At 35.6% G+C, this 17500-nt stretch overlaps 1 protein-coding gene across 1 annotated transcript in view; it reads right to left on the bottom strand.

Moving 5' to 3' along the window:
• Positions 1-17500, bottom strand: part of LOC106880788 (syntaxin) — a 59722-nt gene that overhangs the window by 16639 nt on the left and 25583 nt on the right. Inside the window, exons 4-6 of the mRNA XM_089341054.1 lie at positions 10225-10298; positions 9784-9921; positions 7919-8029 (exon numbers count right to left, since the gene is read on the bottom strand). Of these exons, the coding sequence (XP_089197180.1) occupies positions 7919-8029; positions 9784-9921; positions 10225-10298 (323 nt within the window). The remainder of the gene's footprint in view (positions 1-7918; positions 8030-9783; positions 9922-10224; positions 10299-17500) is intronic.

The following is a 17500-nucleotide window of genomic DNA, read 5'->3' as shown; positions in this document are numbered from 1 at the left end:
TAGAAAAATAGATACATAGATTGATGGATGGACAAAATATTTACCAATGATTACTTAAAATTTTGAAACATTAATTAGTAAGTTAATTAATTAACAATTAAAATATAGAATTATTAGGTTAATTCACTATTCTTCCTCCCCACTACAGTTTGCATTCATTTTTCAATGAATGTGTGTGTGTGTGTGTGTGTGTGTGTGTGTGTGTGTGTGTGTGTGTGTGTGTGTGTGTGTGTGTGTATGCATGCAGTTATGGCCACGTAGTTAAGAAGTCTGCTTTAAAACTAAATAGTTTGGAGGTTACCTCCACTGCATGGACATTGTCAGTTGGTATCTCTGACTACAACCATGGATAGAGAAATGCCTCGAGAAAAATCTGGCAGCTGGAAACTGCAGTTTATGAACAATTTTTCAAACATAAAACGTCTTGGGTGATGAACAGTGAATTGAGTAAAGAACACACAAGGCAGCAAGCAACAAGCTGGGGAGCATCAGCTACTGTCCAGTCTTTGCTCTGCCTTCTCTTGAATTTCTTGTGGGATTAAAAGTTTCAGTCAGTGAACATTTCAGGTGACAAATTTGTTCCTTCAAGAACAACTTGAATCCATAAACCAAAGTTCCACTGTATCATCTACATCATTTAGCATCTGCTTTCCATGCTGGCATGGGCTAAACGGTTTGACTGGTAAACTGGAGAGCTGCACCAAGTTCTAATCTGATTTTAATGGGTGCACTTAATGTGCCACCAGCACAGATGCCAGTTACGTGGCACCAGCATTGGTCACAACTATGATTTCATTTGGCTTGACGAGTCTTCTCAAACATGGCACATCACCAAAGGTCTCGGTCACTTGTCATCACATCTGTGAGGCCTAGTGTTCAAAGGGTGCCTTTTACATGCCACTGGTATGGATGCCATATGTGTGTTTAATAGATGCAAGGCCTTAAAAGGAACTTAATCGATCTAATGCTTGACTAGTACCTTATTTCATTAATCAGTGGAAGAATGAAAGACAAGGTTGACCTTGGTAGAATTTGAGTTAAGAACATAGAAGAGTCACTCAATAAAATATCAGTACAGTATTCTGTCTGTTGCTCCACTGATCCTGCCAATACAGTATCTTCACAGTAATAATAATCCTTTCTAATAAAGGCACAAGGCCTGAAATTTGTGGGGAGGGGGTAAATCGATCACATTGACTCCAGTACTTGACTGGTACTTAATTTATCGACCCTGAAAGGGTGAAAGGCAAAGTCGACCTTGGCAAAATTTGAACTCAGAATGTCAAGGCAGACGAAATGCTGCTAAGCATTTTGCCCGGCATGCTTAATAATAATAATCCTTTCTACTGAGCAAAAGAGAAATAATAATGATAATAATAATAATCCTTTCTACTGAGCAAAAGAGAAATAATAATGATAATAATAATAATAATAATAATAATCCATTTGACTGTAGACACAAGACCAGCAATTTTGAGGGAAGGGGCTAAGTCGATTACATCAACCCCAGAACTCAACTGGTACTTATTTTATCAATTCTGAAAGATTGAAAAGCAAAGTCAACCTTGGTGGAATTTGAACTCAGAACACAAAACTGGACAAACTGCTGCTAAACGTTTTGTCCAGCTTGCTAATAGTTCTGCCAGCTTCAAAGTTTGGCAAAAGGTCAACAATTTTAAAGGGAAGGTGATTACATCGCTTCCCCCCAGTGACCGACCGGTACTTTATATTGCCCCTGAAAGGATGAAAGGCAAAATCAACCTCAGTGGGATTTGATCTATGTTTTGTCTGTCACTCTAATGATTCTACTAAACTATTACTATAATAATGATAATAATAATAATATATTAAAGAAAAACAACAAAAAGTGTTCAACTAACAAAAGCAACAACAACAATGAGAACAACAAATATCAAACCAGAAGTGCAACACTAAACAAGTAGAAATAATTAAAAGTCTGAGATGAGTTATTATTAATAAATTTGTAAATTTCCAAACTAATTAACCTTGTTTTTTTTAGTGTATATTTACAATATTTATTTATATCTACACCCCTCATAATCTACACCCACCTCATTATATACATCTACACTATAGCACTCATCATTATAATATTTATGTCCACACTATGTCCCCCGCTACCATTATAATATATCTACACCACCTCATTATACACGGTTGGCCAAAAGTCACCTGACAGTAAATCAAAACCCATTTAATTCTAAGATTAAAACAAAACATTATTTTATGAGACTTCACTAATAAATAGACAAATGTTGAAAAAAAAAACTGATTTTAACTCACAGCGTTCAATTAATAAACATTCATAATTGGAATGAATAAATAAAATTGAATATTAAGTATTTATGGAATTTTGATTTACTGTTGGCCAACCCTGTATATCTACACTTTATTCTTTTGTTATGATATTTACATCAGCACTACAACCACCTATTGTAATCTGATGTGTTATTTGTTAATACAAACATTGGTTCCTGATCTTTTTATCTAAACCAAGTATAATGGTCAGCAGACAGGATCATTTCTACTTTTAATAAGAAAACAGAAACTTCTTAGTTTAGCAGCCTGGACACACATCAAGGAATAAGACAACCATCATTTATTCCTCTTCTCCATAATTATTCCTGGGTGGGTCACAGGAGCAGAATCCATAGGTACCTCCTCCACAATATGCTATCAGAAGGAACCATTGAGACACATTCTAGCTGGATTCCCAAGCAATACCAGTTGAAGCTATGGATATTATCCAACCAACTTGTTCTTGATCTACCCCTAGTTCTTCTGCCTGTTGGTTCAGCTTGAAGAATCTGTTTTGCGATTCTTTGCTGCATTATTCTAATGGCATGTTCATGGTACTGGAGTTGTGACCTCCCAAAGCAGAGAAATGGCAGCTCGGTATGGAGAGACTCCCTGATCTCTGAACTATGCTTGAGTAATGTTAATCCAGAGATCCTTTGGAGGAACGCCATTTCTGCCGTTTGTATTCGTGGTGACTGGATTCTGAGTCAGTGAAAATGTGATGTTGAAAATATTGTAAAATATACACAGTAAAGATGAGGTTAACAGCCTTGAAAATTACAAATATTATTTTTTAATAAATTGATATAATATGAGTGAGTGAGGGAGGGAATGAACGAACGAATGAGAGGAGAGTGAAAGAAAAAGATTTGAGTAAGACAACATTGAACAAATATTAAGGCACAGAAAAAAATACAGAAAAAAATTGGGAACACAGACATGCTGGAAACATGACAAGCCATGGTTAGGATGATATATTTATATATTTACATAAACAGATGGGAATTTTCTTTGGTACAAGCCATTTTTACTTTCAAATGTTTTTGCTTTTTTTTTTTTTTTTTTTTGAGCTTAAAAATTTTGATTTGATAAAACTGAGATGGAATCAGCTCCAGGATTCTATTCCTCTGAAGAAAAGAGGTTGGTAAAAAAAAAAAAAAAAAAAAAAAAAGAATTTGCTATCTTCAGTTTTCATGCATATCCTCATCTATGTTCATGAATGTTGAGGAATGACGAAAAAGAGCATGGTGCTGAATAGAAGTAGCTGAAATAAGGTTCCTTTGAAGGATCTCTGGAGTACCGTTACTTGACAAGGTGGAGATCAGGGAGCCTCTCCAAGTTGAACCACTACTTCTCTTGATTGAGAGGTCACAACCCCAGTACTATGGACATGTGATTAGAACCTTTCTGGAAAGAACCTCAAGAAAGATTCTTTAGGCTGAGTAAACTAATAGGGGACCAAGGGGTAGAATGAGATGGTTGGATAAAATCCATAGTCTAAGTCCATTACATCAACCCCAACTCTCAACTGGTACTTATTTTATCAACTCTGAAAGGCAAAGTTGACCTCGGTGGAATTTGAACTTAGAACATAAAGACAAATGAATGCTGCTAAGCATTTTGCCCCGTGTGCTAACGATTCTGCCAGCTCACTGCCTTAAGCTTTAATAATAATAATAATTATTATTATTATTCTAAGTTTAGTACATTTAGGGACAGGAGTGCAGTATATTGATTTAGGTAAACCCCTGAACTTTTAGCGACCTCAAAAGAATGGAAGGATAAGCTGACCCACACCCAAGCAATTGTGTGGGGGGAATGAAAGCCACTCCACCTTCCCCCAGTACTTAAAAGTTTTTATGAAATCATCTCAGTTTTATCAATTTGAATTAACAAAAGATGTAAAAGATAATTATCTTTTAAAAATACAAATAATTTCACGAGAAAATTCCAATTGATGATATAATTATATAAATATGTATGTATAGGTGTGAAAGGAGAGATAGCTGCAAGCCAAGAGATTTGAAACCCTGACTAGAAATTGCTGTGAAATGGTTCAGTTGAGTTAGTAAATGTGAACTCTGTAGAGGAATATAAAGGAAACAGGAAGCGGAGGACTTAAAGATTTTGGCCAAGAGAAGCATCGACACCCCACAAAAAAAAAAAAGCCAAAAAAACAACAACAGCAAGGACATGGGTGGTAACATTACCGTTGCAGTGATGTAGTGGCTACAATGACAGCATGATTATTCCAGTGTAGCTACTGCAACAGATTGCAGCAGCTGCTGCTATAGATTTGGCATCGGCAGACCACCAGACAAATTTGCAAGAGTGCTCCAGCAACAGTTTGAATGAAATCTGACAATGCTAAATTATCTATGTCCATTTCTGTGTGGGTGGGTTATGTATAATATATATATATACATACACACATACCCATACAAACAATACATGTATATGCACACATACATACAATTATGTATGCATACACTCCCCTACACATCAACCACTTTATCAATCAGTTTCATTCTAGGAGTTAAGATAATTCCAGCAATCATCAGAAAAGACACACACCATATTATTCCTCTCAGGGTTATTTATAAAATACTACACTATATATATATATATATATATATATATATATATATATATATATATACTCGATTGATGAGTGCTGAGGATTGAAAGTCCTCGTGTGTTCTCTCTGGCTAGCTAGTGTGAAGGTACTGAAGTGATCAGCTGAAATACTGGAGGACATTCTAAACCCTTCAACAGTTTTGCTGTATCTCGAAGAATTTGTTTATTATTATTATTTTTTTTTTGTTCTCATTCAGTGACAAGAAATAGCATTTGAACTCAGGATGCACAAAGTCAAAGTAGATATCACAAGACTTTTCATTCAACATTCTAACATTCTAGCTGTCCACTCTCCTGAACTTGTAGTTTATTTATCAAGCTTCAAAAGCATGATTTGAACTCCGGCTGCAGAGAGCTAGAACAACACATGACATTATAACCAATGTTCTCATGACTCTGCCAATTTGACAGCCCAGATCAGGGCAAAGCACAAAGCTGACTGCCAACTTTTGATATAATAAACACATACACACACATATGTATGTATGTATGCATGCATGCATATATATATATATATATATATATATATATATACACACACACACACACACACACACACACACACACACACACACACACACACACACACACACACACACACATGCAGATGCATATATATATATATATATATATATATACTTATATGTACATGTATATACATATATAAAATATGTGGATGTGTAGAATTAAGCTATTGTCTGACAGAGAAAGTAAATGAACTGAGTAAATGCTGGAATGTTGAGAAAGAGAGAGAGAAAGCAAGCAGTCTGTTAATATAAGTTGGAGTTAAATCTGAAAAGAACTTTAAAAAAAAAAAAAAAGAGAGAAGGGAAATGAGATTTGTTCTTGCTGGAACTTTTGATTCATTCAATACACAGTCAGTCTGAAGATCTGAAGGTACCGATTCCTGTAGAAATTGATAAGTATGGAATTATGGGTAAAAGTAAAAAATAAAGAACATAGCATCACTGGTAAGAGAGCATGACTAGGTAATAAGTACTATGCTTTTGCTAACTGTTGTTGATGCCTATGTAGTCATGACAAAAAGATAGATGTCCTGTTGGGCTCTACCACTCTTGTCCCAAAACATTGTGGATTTGATGGTCAGAAAAAGAGGCAGGGCAATCTGCTGAGCCACGCTGGCCAAATCTCCAAGTCTAATGATCAAATTGTGTGGACTAACTCTTACTTTAAAATTACTAAGCACGGACATTAAGAAAAGCTCTGCAGTGTCAAAGATTGGTTTACACAACCCTGATCCAGAAGACTTACAATTCAGAGATGCAACAGCCACAAACATTCTATCTTATATTTTACAGAATGCATCTTGGGCAGCATAATATGTCTCTCACTCTCTCTCTCTTTTAATGATAGACAGGTGAGATTTGAGGGAGTTTTGAGAGAAATTTGGTTATAATTTCTTGCTGACTATGGAAAGACAAATCTTGTGTCTAGGGAGGGTCATTATGTAAAAAAAAATTAAGCACATACACTGGTTCAGTAACACTTCTTTATTTTACCAACTGTTTAATGGTTTGCTTAGTGTGTTGATTGAACAATCAGTCTGTTGTTAGTAATCTCAGTCAGACTCCTATCTTCATTATTTATGACCTCAGCAATAACCTTGAAGAGTGAGGGCATGCCACTGATGAGGTTGCAAATAGCAATGAAAGGACTCTGACTGAGAAAACTAACAACTGATTGGTTGTTCAATCAACATATTAAAAAAACAAACATTGAATAGTTAGTTGGTAAAATAAAGAAGTGGTAATGAACCAGTGCATGTGTTTAACAATTACTGGCATAACAACCCTTCCTAGTTACCAGAAGATTTGTTTCAACACACAAATTCACTTCGAGAATCTTTCAAACTGAATCCAAAAATATGTAGAGACATCCTGACTCCTTTGAGAGGAATTTATCAAAAGCTCAAAATTTATCAGACCTAACAGTTTCCACAGGAATTGGTATTGACCAATGTGAAACTCTGGTTTCTTTAACATGGTCGAAGAATTTAAAAAGTAAAAAAACAACAAAATATAAAAAACAAAAAAACTTGGGGAATCTCAGTATGATGAGAAGAGAACAATAACAAGGTAAGGATTAACAGGAAGCTGAATTGATTAGAGAATCATCATAAACAAGAAAGGATTAGAGGGATTAATATAAACCAACATCGCAGTTATTTCGGAATTAATAGTTAAAACGGGTGACATGGACAAAGATGTACAAGATACAGAATGATACATATTTTAAAGGAAAATATCAGCTCACATCAGGAAAGATTCGAGAGGATGATTAATTATTAAAGATGAGGATTAAAGACAAGGATAAAAGCTGAAGATTAAAGATGAGATTTAAAGGTGATGATTAATGAAGATAATTATAGATGTGGATAAACAATGAAGATTAAATATGAGGATTAAAGCTGAAGATTAAATATGAGGATTACCGCTGAAGATTAAATATGAGGATTACAGCTGAAGATTAACAACAAAGTATTTAAAAACGAGGGTAAAAGTCCAAGATTAAACACATGGATTAAAGATAATGTTTAAGCATGATGATTAACGATGAATAAGGTTGAAGATTAAAGATGATGTTTCACAAAGAAGTATAAATATGATGATTAACACTTGAGGATTAAAGATGAAGATTAATGCTTTTTTTTGGAATGAAGAAGCAAAATACAACAGAAAGAAATAAGAGAAAGAAGACAAGACAAAAAGATCTATGATATGTAATATTTAAAACACTAAAAGATAGAATTTTCTAGAAGTTGACTTTCTGAAGTAAAAAACAGAAGAGCAAGAATGGAAGCTTAACACGTTTGTTAATATATAATATATTGTATATATATATATATATTACAAAATGACCAGTAGAAAGTTTTCTAACTGTAGAAAGAAGAAGGTACAAGAAAGTTTAAGAAAGAAGAAGGAACAAAAAGAGGTGAGCTTACCTGTCTGGCTTTACTTTGGTATTTCACAGCTTTCCTTGTATCCATTTTTGCTGTTTCTATATAGTCAACTGCTGCTTCAACATTATATTCTATTCGATCAATCATTTCACCCTGGAGTTACAGAAAAGGTAAGAATAGAAGGAATGAAATATTAGTGGTGGTGGTGTGTTGTTGTTTATGTGTGGCATTCTGTCTTAGAGAGGTGTTCTGTATGAGTGAGGTATTTTGTGTTGGAGCAGGGCACTGCACTTGAGTAAAGCAATCTGTTTGAGTGAAGTGTTTTGATTGAGGTATTTTGTTTACTATCCAAGTCCATTTTAAACTCTTTTCCAAATTCTGAGAGACATCTGAATGAGTGTGTGTGTGTGTGTTTATGCATCTGGACAAGTGCGTGCATGCATGTATACAGATATATGTGAGCATGTATGAGAAAAAAAAAAACATCTTTGCCAGTTGTTTCTAAAGTTTTCAGACCACAAAATATATTTCTTGCACACACATACTCTCACTCTCCCCTGCACTATCTCTTTATGGTAATGAGGATTATAATTGTCCTCAAATTATACATATATATATATATATATCATTGTTATTATGTTAAACTGTCATATGTCCAAAGTTAGCCAAATATGTTTTTATCAATATTTAATTTTGCTTCGAATAGCCGGTTCTTTTGTGGTCAAACTATCGTATCTCCAGCTACTTCAGATGCCAAGGTATCAAAAATTGTCAAAAGTGTTGTACAACAGTTTTGCTATGGAATGGTGAAACTATTTTTTCATTTTCTGAAAAAGCAACGTTTTAGATTTACGACTCTTCTACTTAATAGCAACAGCATATATATATATATATATATATATATATTAGAGGGATGACCACTAGGTGGACATCCAATATGCTAGATGTAGACCCCATGTGGTCTGACCACTAAGAAAAGATTGTTCTCAAGAAAATTCAGCAAACGCCAGAATGTAAGCGAGCAAAACAAACTGCCACATGGGGTCTACATTTAGCATATTGGATATCCACCTAGTGGTCATCCCTCTTATATGTATGTAATATAATTTTTCTGAATCTTCAGTTTTTTTCAATACGCTAGGCCACTGGTTTCAATTGATATTAATCAAATTAATATTCAATTTTTTCCTTATTTAAATTTATATATATATATAAATTTAAATAAGGAAAAAATTGAATATTAATTGTATATATATATATATATATATCAAGGCACGCTGGTAAAACACTGCTCTTCTAAATGGAAACTTTACCTGTCATTGTGGTTTTGTGGCACAAAGCAAAGCATTCTTGCCATTCACTCAAGAGAACACACAGTAAATGATCCCAAAACAATAGAGCAAACCAGGTCTTCAACTTGTTCTCTCCTTGCCGAAAAATTGCAAGGCACCAGCAGGCCTCAAGAGACATATTCATGTCCATAGAACATGACTGAACCCTAAATTTTGTTGTTCATGATGAGAGAATCCATCATCATATATGTATGTATGCATGAACTGCTCTCCATGGCTCTCACACAATAAACTCTATTTACCAGCATACAAGCCAACATAGTATTTAGTGCAAACGTAGTATAAACATTCAAACGTAGTATAAACATTCAAACATCAATACCGTCTTTCCAAATCCTGCTGCATTTCACGTGGACTTTTTGGTCCTCCAAAGTCGTCTTAGTGTATAATTCAACCTACCCGTTTTACGAAGGGGTTGTAAATTTTGGCCAGTAAAATCTGATTTGTATGCTGGAAAATATGGTAGCCAACCCCAATAAGCAAAATCTGCTATATGCACACACATACACACACACACACAAATATATATACATATATATATAAAAACTTCCCTACCTGGCTCTCTACTAACATAGCCATGTCCATAAACATGTCATGTAGTTCCCTTATACTATTTTCTAATTTGATAATATCCTCATGTCGGGCCTCAATATCTGCTAATGTCTGCCTAGCTTGTTGGGTCTCCATTATTATCTGAAAGAGAGAAACAAAAATTAGGCAAGGATTACAAAAAACAATCAAACAACAAAATTATTTTACTAAATTCTTCATTGCATTCAAAATGGATTGAAACAGAAGAAATGCTACTAAGCATTTTGTCCAGTGCACTAATGATTCTCTCAATTCAACACATTAATAATAATAATTAATTCTGGTTTTATTGGCCACAAGGGCTAATATAAATTAAAAACATGTAAGGACAAAGACATGATGAAGGTTACAAATAATGCACAAAGTGTGCTAATGATTCTGCCAGGAATAACAATAAATACATACCCCTTGTGTGAAAATGGCTGGATTCCCAGATTCTAACATGTCTTCTAGTTCTTCATTAGTTGTAGTACGGCCAGCTGCAAGAACAGAACAAGAATTAGGAAATGTCCATAACAATACAGATATATTATATATATTATATATATATATATATATATATATATATATATAAATATATATATATATATATATATATATACACATACATAAAAACATATACACATAGGGAAATAGACACATGCAAATATATAAACATATGTGTCTGCATGTATATGTACTTATGCATACGTACCTACAATTCGTATACATACGAGGGTGAAAAAAAGCAAGTTTTCTAAGAACCAATAATTGATCAATATAATTGTGTATATGAGTATATATATGTGTGTGTGTGTGTGTGTGTGTGTGTTGGGTTGTGGCTGGTGAGTTTTGAAACTGAATCAAGATGTCAAGCAACAGGTAATACTTACAATACGGAAACTGTAAAGATAAAACATGGAGTCATACAACAATGACAACATCAGCAATATATGAAGATAGGTGTGTTTGTGTGTGCGTGCGTATGTGTGTGTGTGTGATCAGGGACCAAGGTTTGAGGTGGGGGGAGAAGAGAGGAGGAAGATGGTCGAGGGAAGGGGGACGAAACTTTCTTGTGAGGATTTGCTTGTGTTTATGTGAAGGTGTGGGAGAGGAAGTGACAAAGAGAGAGACAGAGTATGTGTGGAAAAGAGAGAGAGAGAGTGTGCGTGTGTGTGGTGCAGTGGAGTGAGAGTTAACCCTTACATTGCTGAGTGACTCCTCAGAGTGCTTTCAATCAAATGTAATCGTTCAACATTTATCTTGTACAGTAACTTGATATTTCATTAATAACAAAGGTTCCAAATTTTGGCACAAGGCCAGCAGTTTTGAGGGGAGGGGTTTAGTCAATTACCCCTCCCCCCTCCCATCCAAAGTACTTGACTGACTATTTACTTTATCAATTCTAGGGGATGAAAAGCAAATTTGTCCTCAGAGGAATTTGAACTCAGAATTTAAAAGTTTCACAACATATTACAAGACATTTTGTCAGAAGCTCAAATATTAATAATAATAATAATAATTCTTTCCAAAATAGGCCTGAAATTTTTGGAGAAGGGGACTAAGTTGGTTACATTGACCCCCAGTGCTCGACAGGTACTTGTTTCATTGGCTCCCAAAAGGATGAAAGGCAAAGTTGGCCTCAGCAGAATTTGAACTCAGAATGGAAAGCGGGCTGGAAGAAATGCTACCAAGCGTTTTGTGTGACGTATTCACGATTCTATCAGCTGACAGCAATAATAAAACATGTTGTTTCTTGTTTGACTCCAGTGAAGTAATCAGACAATAGGCCTTGGTTATTAACACTGACATGTAAGCCAGTTGTTGAGCCAAGGCAGGTCTGGCCAACTCGAATTACAGTGCGGACCACTTTAATCACGGAAAGTTTTTTGAGGGCCGCTTGTATACTGACAGAATTGAAAGCATTTAGCTTTCTCATGCTATTATTACAATAATGAACGAATCATTGTTGATTCAACATGAAGTATCATTGCAAAAAACACTACTTTTCATTATAATCTTTAATTTTGGATAAAATTTTTAACATGTTTGTTTAAACAAACCCATTTCAAGAAAGTATCAAGTGGGCCGCAAGATAAAAGTCTGTGGGCCGCAGGCCTCAGGTGGGCCAGCCCCCACTCATCCCTTTAGGGAATAAGATTACCTTAGTGAAGACATATGGTTTAAGTTGTTTCAGCCATATCTTTTGTGACAGCATGATGAGCTGCCATGGAGCATACAATCTCAAATTGTGTATTCATGTGACTAGGGGCCGGAAGGACACAGGAGCTTGTGATCCCTCTGAAACTTCAAACATGAACCCCTACACCTCAACAACGAATGACTACAGGTATGGTGTCCACGTTGTCCAACGCACTTGCTCTCCCACTGGAGCATTTGTCAAATTTGTAAGCTGGATTTTTGGGGTGCAGACAGAAGCATTGCTTTGCCTGCTGGAACGTTAGGGCCAGCCACTGGATGTGTCTATCATTCAGGAGGGATGTGGTGAACTCCTTGGTTGGGGCTGGCTTAACCAACCCAAGATGAATACCACCACAAGTACAAACAAGTAAGTGGTAACAGTTGACTGGCAGAAAGCAAGAATAGGATGTTAAGAAGAGTTCAGCCTGAGGAATATGACAGAAGGTAAGTGGAGGGCATGGAAGGAGTGGAGAAATTGCTTATCACTGAATCTCTATAGTTCTTTCTAATTTTGAGGGGACAAGCAAGTTGATTACTTCAGACCCCCAGGGTTCAACTAATACTTATTTTATCAACCTTGAAAGGATGTAAAGGCAAAGTCTACCTTGGTGGCATCTGACCTTGGGAGTCGAAATGAATTGTTGCTAAGCATAGAGAGAAGGACAGAGGGGGCAGGGGAGAAAGACAGAGAAGGTGGGAGAGCGAGAGAGAGAGAGAGGGGAGGGGAAGAGAGAAATTGCACTTTTTGGTATTGAATAGTAAAAAAAAAATGATAATGGCGAATGTCTGCATAGAGAAAGGGGTTGAGAAAGGGGTGGCCTATAAACAGGTACCTGATCACACACTTAGCGGTCACCACTGATACAGAAAGCAGCATCAGATACAAAAAAAAAAAAAAAAAAACGAAAATGGAAGGGAGGTAGGGAAGATAATGATGTTTGGGGGAGAGACTTAAAAACAAAAGCATTTTTTTAAAAAAAGAAACAGCACCACCCCACCCCACCCCATCCACATGAAAATGACAAAAAAATTATTAATTAATAAAAGCAATTATAGCAACAATAGCAAAAGTTAAATTGGGTGTAAAAAAAAAAAATAAATAAAAATAACACTTCAGAGACCAGAGATGAAAGAAAAACAAAATTTATCCACATTGGAATATGAACATCTCAAACATGGAGGAGGATGAAGAGGAGGAGGGTGACAATGAAGAGGAATGGTTATGTTTTACCAATATCAGAGCCAAACATAGAAACAAGGTGATGGTGGGGAGAATGGGAAATACATTTCAATCATGAACAAAAGCTGTGGAACAAAATGGTACAATTTTTACAATGGATTGGAAGAGAGAAAGAGAACCATAAAAAAAACACAAAAACATACAACAAAAAAGAAGAAGCAATATATCAGTATTTCTTTTTTTTTTTAAGCCCTAGGCCTCACAGGGCCAGTTACCCAGTCTCTGTGGTGTGTCAGTAACCAAGATCATAACATTCATTGCCTTGAAAGGGCAGGGTTCATGACCAGCAAATTGTTTCTTTTAGAGGAGAGGTGGCATGTTGGTTACATTGACCCCAGTATGTCACTGGTACTTTATTTTTATCAATCCCGAAGGAATGAAAGGTAAAGTTGACCTCAGCAGGATTGAACTCAGTATATAAAGAGCCAGATGAAATGCTGCTCAGCATTTTGTTCAACATGCAAATGATTCTTTCAGTTTGCCCCTTTTATATCAGCATTAAGAGTGTAAAATTTTACTAAGGATTCTTAACCAGAGAAACATTAACCCTTTAGCATTTAATCCAGCCATCTCTAGTCCAAATATTTCACCTGTTTTATATTAAAGCTGCCTAGATCCAGCCCTTCGTACCTACCCTACAATGTCATTCTTAAAATAAACAAACACACTGTTGAAATCTTGATGCTACAAGATAATCTGTGATTAATTCAAAATAACTTGAATGAACAAGCATTACATTTTAAAAAGAAATATGAACGCTAAAGGGTTAAACAGATTTCTATTTAATAATCTTCTTCTTAGTAACAAAGAAGAGGAGAGAAAAGGGTAAATTGGCTCTAAAGTCACCAATGTTTTTTAACAATCAAGTGAGCCCTGAATGAATAGATTTATGGAACAGATGAATGACCTGGTACAGTATAAAACAATTCATTCGTAATAATCCTGCCTGGTTGGTTGATTACTAGGCTACTACACAAACTGTGAGAGTGATGTAACACAGCACTCTGAGTATGTAGTCTCTTTTGTCATAGCCTGGGAACAAGGAAGCCATTGTATGGTTACACAACCCAACAGAAATAGCAACCAAAAAAAACAATCTCCCTCAGTGTAGTTTTGCTATAACACAGAAAGACGATGGATATTTAAGACTGTGACGTTAATGATAACAAAACAGAAATGAACTCTTCATAGGAGGAATGCACACATATGTAAGTATGCATGTGTTTGATGCCTTTAACTGCATCTGGTGTGGTTTATGACACACAGAGGAAACATTGGGTCTATTCTTTGATATGCTGGTCCCCAGCACATCACAATTTGTAAGTAGTTAACACAAAGCACAGAAACACGTAAACACATCTTCACAATATTCTGCACAAAGAGCATATACAAAGCACACACAAGATTCTTTTATTTTTTTTAAACTTTTTTTTTTGTACGAAAAGCAACTAATAGATACACACACACACACACACACACATACATACAATCAGATATGTGTGTTTACATACAGGTAAACAAGCTGGCTCAAAAGTTTGGATCCATAAAAAGAGAACAAATAATTTATTTAAACCGGCCATATTTAGCCCAAATATTCTACCCTTTTTTATGCTCAAACTGGCCAGATTTGGCCTTTCACATCTTGTCGACAATGTCATACTAAAAATATACAACCACATCATTGAAATTCCAAAGCTATGAGATAATGTATGCTTAATTCTAAGCAATGTAATTAAATAAGCATTTGGCAGAATAATTTGAACACTGAAGGGTTAAATTTCAAAAATTTACAATAAGTTCTCAAATTGGTGACCTTTGACATCTGAATATTTTCAGCCCCATTGACTTATTAACTTTTGACCTTTTCCTATATACTCATGCCGTTGCAAGTGGATATGTCTACCTCTTTCAGTGCACCAATAACTCTGGGTTCTGGGTTGATACCAAACACAAGGGGGGGGAAATATTAGATGAAAATGCATTTCATTAATGTCCAGAGATCTGAAATAACCACTCAACCATAGCTCATCTCTTTGGAAACATTTGATCTAAGTGGCTGTAAGACATTTTGGCACAACCATTCTGGTGAGGCCTATTTGGCATCATTGACTTGATTCTCACCTTTTTTAATATCAGACATTTTAATGTTCCCCTCTCTCCCTCCCTCCCTCCTGCTTTCTCTCTCCCTCCCTCCTCCTTTCTTGTGTGTGTGTGTCTGTGTTTGTCTCCCCCATCACACCTTGACAACCGGTGTTGGTATGTTTATATTCCTGTAACTTAGCAGTTCAGCAAAAGAGATCAACAGAATAAGTAATAGGCTTAAAAATAAGTCCTGGGGTCAATTTGTTTGACTAAAAAATATCCCTTAACGGTGGTGCTCCAGCATTGCCACAATCAAATGACTGAAACATGTAAAAGAATATATATATATATATATATATATATATATATATATATATATATATATGGCAAACTTCCTATGGATCCACATTTTGGGGCCATCTTCTATACATACATATACATCAATACATACATGTTTTACATATAAATGGAAATGAAAAAAAAAATGATATAAACATAACCATTTGTCCACAGAAAGAAGAAATGTTTGTAGCAAACAGTAGGCTAGTGTGGTATGGGGTGGGGAAGATATGCTAATTGACAATGTGGCTATGTAGTGGTGGTGGTAGTGGTATAGGCAGTCAGGGATATATAGTAACTAAGGGATACAAAGGGATATATAGTAACTAAGGGATACAAAGGGATATATAGTAACTAAGGGATACAAAGGGATATATAGTAACTAAATATTTCAAATATTCAGTCTTAGGGCCAAAGTCATACAAGATCATCTCCTTTATGTGAAGGAGTTGGTTGAACTTTCTAGCCCAGGGCTTGAACGCTGCATATAGAGTAATTTTACTGTTATTTATCATCTTGTAGACCTCAGAAGGATAAAAGACAAAGTTGATCACAGTAGGATTTGAACTCAAATCATAAGGGGAAATATTACAGAGTACTTTGTCTGAGGCTCTACCAGTTCTGCCACGAACCCCCCATGTCTATAGAGAATGAAAGAACAGACCTAAAAGGTTCAAAGTGAAAGGTGAAGTTCCAAGAATTCCATAAAGTAAAAATTGAAAAGCAAGGTGTGTGGGAAAATGGTTATGTAAATCAAAAGATTGAGGTTCTAATAACATTAGCAATATTATATATTTGTGTTGTTGCTTCTTTTTATTTACTTTTTTTTTATCATGACAAATATAGAAAAACTGAAATTCAGAAGAACATGATTAAAATAACAAGATTTAGCATCGATATTCGGTTACGAGTGTGTTTGTGTGTGAGAGCACTTAAAAATACATATATAATAAATTATATAGTATTTATTTAATCCTTTATTAGTATTAGTATGTTATAGGAAAGATTTGATAGAGTGGGGTGTAAAAATAAAGACAAAAAGGCAGGGATAGTTTGGGAACTCAGAGAGAGAGAGAGAAAGGAACTGGTCATTATTAAACATTAAAGGCCCTATATTAGTCTCATTTAAAGAATCAATCAATCACTGAAAGTGATCAATAATAGTTACAGCAGGGTTGCTGGGATGGGGTGGGGCGACAGGATGCTGAGATACTAGACTGGGTCTGTACATAGCATATATATAAGGTACAACATGTCAGGTTTAAATTAAAACTACACCCCCTCAGTCCATAAGAAATGGACAGGGAGCACAGTATACAACTCATCAGTAGGGATGACTGGTCATGGAAAATACCAAGGGTCAGAAGAGAGAGAGTGTGTGTGTATGTGTGTGTGAGGGGAGGGGGAAGAGTGAAAGATGCAGCAGGATTATGCAATGCGTTTATGGAGGTGTATAGGGGTCAGTAAGCAAATAGATAGGGACAGAAAATAAAAGGGGTTTCAAGAAAAGTGTTCAAATGAAGAGGTAAAAATCCCAATAACTGAAAGAACGTACACTGATGATGAGGAGGATGATGATGATGATGATGATGATGATGAGAGAAGTGGTGGTAGTGGTGGTGGTCATGACGATAGCAGTTGTATTATAGATAATCCTTTCTACTAATAGACACAGGGCCTGAAATTTTGTAGGGGAAGAAGGTTGTTCGATTACTTCAACCCCAGAAGGATGTAAGGCAGAGTTGACCTCAGCAGAATTTGAACTCAGAACATAAAGACAGAAGAAATGCTGTTAAGCAATTTTTCCAGCATGGTAGTAATTCTGCCAGATCACAGCCT

The sequence above is a fragment of the Octopus bimaculoides genome, chromosome 24 (genome assembly GCF_046866305.1).
Source record: "Octopus bimaculoides isolate indiv1 chromosome 24, ASM4686630v1, whole genome shotgun sequence".
NCBI classification, from domain to species: domain Eukaryota; kingdom Metazoa; phylum Mollusca; class Cephalopoda; order Octopoda; family Octopodidae; genus Octopus; species Octopus bimaculoides.
This window is presented reverse-complemented; position numbering and strand designations above follow the sequence as displayed.